At 39.7% G+C, this 5,000-nt stretch overlaps 1 protein-coding gene across 1 annotated transcript in view; it reads left to right on the plus strand.

The window, feature by feature from the left end:
• The first annotated feature begins 3,679 nt into the window (after nt 1-3,679).
• The window catches only part of LOC137646219 (uncharacterized), a 2,266-nt gene continuing 945 nt past the window's right edge, over nt 3,680-5,000 (plus strand). The window contains exon 1 of the mRNA XM_068379573.1: nt 3,680-4,752. Within this exon, the coding sequence (XP_068235674.1) occupies nt 3,680-4,752 (1,073 nt within the window). The remainder of the gene's footprint in view (nt 4,753-5,000) is intronic.

Genomic DNA, 5,000 nt, shown 5'->3' on the forward strand with positions numbered 1-5,000 from the left:
CTATTATTATTACTATTATTATTATTATTATTATTATTATTATTATTATTAGCCAAGCTACAACCTTAGTTGGAAAAGCAAGATGCTATACGCCCAAGGGGTCCAACAGGGAACAATAGCCCAGTGAGGAAAGGAAATAAGGAAATAAATATATTCAAATCTATCGAAACTTAATTCTTTTTACTTTATATTTCATTATTATTATTATTATTATTATTATTATTATTATTGTTACTAGCCATGCTACAACCCTAGTTGGAAAAGCAAGAGGCTATACGCCCAAAGGCTTCAACAGGGAACAATAGCCCAGTGAGGAAAGGAAATAAGGAAATAAATATATTCAAATCTATCTAAACTTAATCCTTTTTACTTTATATTTTATTATTATTATTATTATTATTATTATTATTATTATTATTATTATTACTAGCCAAGCTACAACCCTAGTTGGAAAAGCAAGAGGCTATACGCCCAAGGGCTCCAACAGGGAACAATAGCCCAGTGAGGAAAGGAAATAAGGAAATAAATATATTCAAGTCTATCTAAACTTAATCCTTTTTACTTTATATTTTATTATTATTATTATCATTATTATTATTATTATTAGCCAAGCTATAACCCTAGTTGGAAAAGCAAGATGCTATAAGACCAAGGGCTCCAACAGGGAAAATAGCCAGTGAGGAAAAGAAATAAGGAAATAAATAAATGATGGGAACAAATTAACAATAAATCCTTCTACAAGTAACAACGTTAAAACAGATATGTCATATATAAACTATAAAAAGACTTATGTCAGTCTGTTTAACAAAAAAAAAAAAAAAAAAAAAAAAAAAAAAAAAAACATTTGCTGCAACTTTGAACTTTTGAAGTTCTTCTGATTCAACTACCCGATTAGGAAGATCATTCCACAACTTGGTAACAGCTGGAATAAAACTTCTAGAATACTGTGTAGTATTGAGCCTTATGATGGAGAAGGCCTGGCTATTAGAATTAACTGCCTGTCTAGTATTACGAACAGGATGTGATTGTCTAGGTATATATAAACTGAGTAAGTCAAGTAGTTCGTTTTATGAATACAAGTTCTTGTAAATTAATTTAGTTAGAGCAAAGTAACTCTACAAGAAAACGAGATTTGAACGGTTATAACCAGTGTTGCCAGCTATGGAGATTTATCCCTAGATTTGGAGATTTTGGGTATCTGGTGGGGATATTTTGTACAAATTTCTATGAAGAAGAAACAAAAATGAGTAAATCTTTATATTGTTGCAATTAGCTTGCTTGCACTTACATGAAGTATAGTTAACAATTTCTATATTAGTAAAGCCTAAAGGATCAGAAGAAAATATTTTTGTGGAAATGGGGATTTTTGGGTTGTTTTGGGGATCTTTTAACATGAGTTGGGGATTTTTAAACCAACCCATTTAGCAACACTGGTTATAACAACAATAGGTAAAATGAGATTGAGGGAAATAATCTATATACGAAACTTGAGCATCAGCACAATTGTTAGCTCGTGACATTATCCTGTTAATGACAGCGTTGTAATCTCTCCTGTTAATGACAGTGTTGTAGCTAATCCTATTAACTTATCCTGTTGATGACAGTGCTGTCACTTATCCTGATCATTACAGTGTTGTAACTTATCCTGTTAATGACAGTGTTGTAACTTATCCTGTTGATGACAGTGCTGTCACTTGTCCTGCTAATGACAGTGTTGTAGCTAATCCTATTAACTTATCCTGTTGATGACAGTGCTGTCACTTATCCTGTTGATGACAGTGCTGTCACTCATACTGTTGATGACAGTGCTGTCACTTATCCTGATAATTACAGTGTTGTAACTTATCCTGTCAATGACAGTGTTGAAGCTAATCCTATTAACTTATCCTGTTGATGACAGTGCTGTCACTTATCCTGATCATTACAGTGTTGTAACTTATCCTGTTAATGACAGTGTTGTAACTTATCCTGTTAATGACAAAGTTGTAGTAATTTATCCTGGTAATGACAGTGTTGTAACTTATCTTGGTTATGACAGTAGTGTAACCTATTCTATTAATGACAGTGTTGTAACTTATCCTATTAATGACACTGTTGTAACTGCAGTATTAACATATAAAGATATTGCATTCGACGGAAAAAATAATAAATCTTGAACATTTCATGATTAATCTTACGTAGATTTGAAGCTGAGAGAGAGAGAGAGAGAGAGAGAGAGAGAGAGAGAGAGAGAGAGAGAGAGAGAGAGAGAGAGAGATGGCTGTGAAATCATTCTACGAGATTCTCTCCCTCAAGCGATTGTGACGCCTTAACTAATTCTCTTTCTTTCTTTCTTTCTTTTTTTTTGCTGTCCAGCTCCTCCAAAACCTCCAAAAAGGAAGATGCAATCTTCAACGAGATCGCCACTCGCTGCCCTCATTTATGAAGCCCTTGCTACCTCTCCCACAGGTAAGGTTCTATATTATTTTTGTTTTGTTTTTTTATATCTTAGCTCTCATGACATTACTATCATTACTGTTAAATCTATTAGTTATAAAAAGAAGGCAATACATTATCATAAATTAACAACATTATCTTTATAGGGGAAATAATTGCACAGACATAATTAAATGCTACTATTGCAAGCTCGGTAGTTTCTTGTAGTTTCTGCAACCTCACCATCCTTGTGAGCTATGGAGGCTAAAGGTATACCTGCTGAGTTATCAGTATCCATGTCCTGGTTCTCCCTGGTCCTAGCAAGGTTGGAGAGGGGGAACTTGGGCGCTGATCAAATGGGCATTGTCCTGTTAATTAGGACACTGTCACTGTCCATTGCATTTTAAAGGTTTAAAAGTTTAAAGGTCACTCATGAATGGCAGAGGCAAGGGACAGTTATATTGCCCTAGCAATCAGGATAATGCCCTAGGGACTGCCCATATATTATATGATCAGCGCCCAAGCCTCCTCTCCACACAAGCTAGGACCAGGGAGGGCCAAACAGTGGCTGCTGGTGACTCAGCAGATAGACCTATAGGCTCCCCCAAACCCCCCAAACTTAGCTCACAAGTATGGTAAGGTTGCAGACACTAATGGCACTAACGACTCTGAGCGAGACTCGAACCCTAGTCTGGCAAACACCAGACAGAGACGTTACCAATCAGGCCATTCATGAGCGACCTTTAAACCTTAAGCTTTTGAATGCATTATAAGACACGCATTTTGGATCAGGGGAAAATAGCTAAATAATTCTCAAAATGTTCATCATTGTATTTTGTTCATTGACATTATAATTTATTTCTAAAATTACTCCTTTGCTTCAGGATACTTATCTCTCAACGAGGTGTTCCTGCACCTGAAGGACAGTTCTCACCCCTACGTGAGGAACCTCTCGGCGGACCGCCTGAGGAAGCGAATCGGGGACCACCTCCTCACGAGTCGTTTGTTCTGCGCCGCCCCTGAGAGCTTCAGATCAGGGCGATTCAGAAGATACGGCTTGACCCCTTCAGAGCCGGCTCCAGGCCTTCCTTCGTCGCCTGTTCCAGGGCCCTCCACATCCTCTGCAGGGACTGTGCAGCCCTTGGGATCCGGATGGATGGGTCCTTCCACTTCCTCTGCAGGGACTGTGCAGCCCTTGGGATCCGGATGGATGGGTCCTTCCACTTCCTCTGCAGGGACTGTGCAGCCCTTGGGATCCGGATGGATGGGTAACTACGGTATCCTGATCCCGCCCTTTGTTTACGTCACGCCGCAGGTGGATGTATCTGTTAGCAATCCTCCGCAGGGTCAAAGTGCATCTTGTCAAGGAAGGACGTCTTATTCACCAGTGACTCAAGTCATCTCTGCCGAACCTGTTTCCCAGGGGAAATCTACTTCCAATCCAACCAGTTTTACCTATATATCCTCCTGCTCAGTTAATCCTACTTCTTCCTGCTCAATAAATCCTACTTATTCCTTCGCATCAAATCCTACCTCCTCCTGCTTAGTTAATCCTACTATTTCCTTCCCTCCAAATCCTGAAACTTCCTGCTCATTAAATCCTACTGCTTCCTCATGCTCAGTAAATCCTACTACTTCCCTCCCACCAAATCCTACCCCCTCCAACCCCCCTTACTCCTCCACATCCCCATCCTTCTTGCATCCCTGTTCATCTCAAGCTATTACTTCACAGCCAGCTGTTTCTCTCCCTCCAGCTGTCCCTCCAACGGGACCACCCCCTCACGAGGACTCTTCCGCCAGTGCCTCTCAGCTTCCCCCTTCACGCCCGGAGGCCATTTCACTGTCCTCGTCGTCCAAGTCTGTATCTCCTTCTTCTGAAATGTCCCCTCCTTCGCTACCTCCTCCTGCTCTTTCTCCGCCTCCCTCGTTTGACCTCCTTTGCCAAATGTCATCTTTAGTCCCTGATTCTACCCATACTGCCGCCCTTCAAGCCTCCTCTCCTCCACCTTCTTCCTCTGAAGTCACTATCTCACCGATAGCTCCTAACCCTGTGACGTCACAGCCACCACGTCTCTGCACTTCCGATCTCCCAAATCCGGAGGACTGTTGCAACTTTTCCTTTTTCGCGTCAGACTATCACTCTTCTTCTAACAATTTGGCTTCCACTTCTTCCTCCACATCCCCTTCTGCTTATTTATCCTCTTCCTCTTCTTCTGTGTCGTCTACCCGTCCATCATCAGCCTGTGAAGGAAGCTATTCCCAAACTTCGTTTGGAAACGGGAGCAGAACAGAGCAGACAGAACAGACAGAGGGTGCCATGAATTCAGACACTCAAAGGTAAGTTATCCTTTCTGCAATTGTCTTTACATGTTTGCAAGTTCCAGTAGAATTATGTTGAATATTGAAAGCCATTCACATAATAAATTATATTTTTCTTTTATATTTGTTCTCCTGTGCATTGTTCTTTCTTCTTATATTTGAATAATGGAAAAAAAATGATGATCAGTCCAATGATTTCATTTGTAAATTAATTATAAAATGAACTATAGTAAGAAGAAAGCAAACCATTTTGTTTTCATTTGACC

The sequence above is a fragment of the Palaemon carinicauda genome, chromosome 1 (genome assembly GCF_036898095.1).
Source record: "Palaemon carinicauda isolate YSFRI2023 chromosome 1, ASM3689809v2, whole genome shotgun sequence".
NCBI lineage: Eukaryota > Metazoa > Arthropoda > Malacostraca > Decapoda > Palaemonidae > Palaemon > Palaemon carinicauda.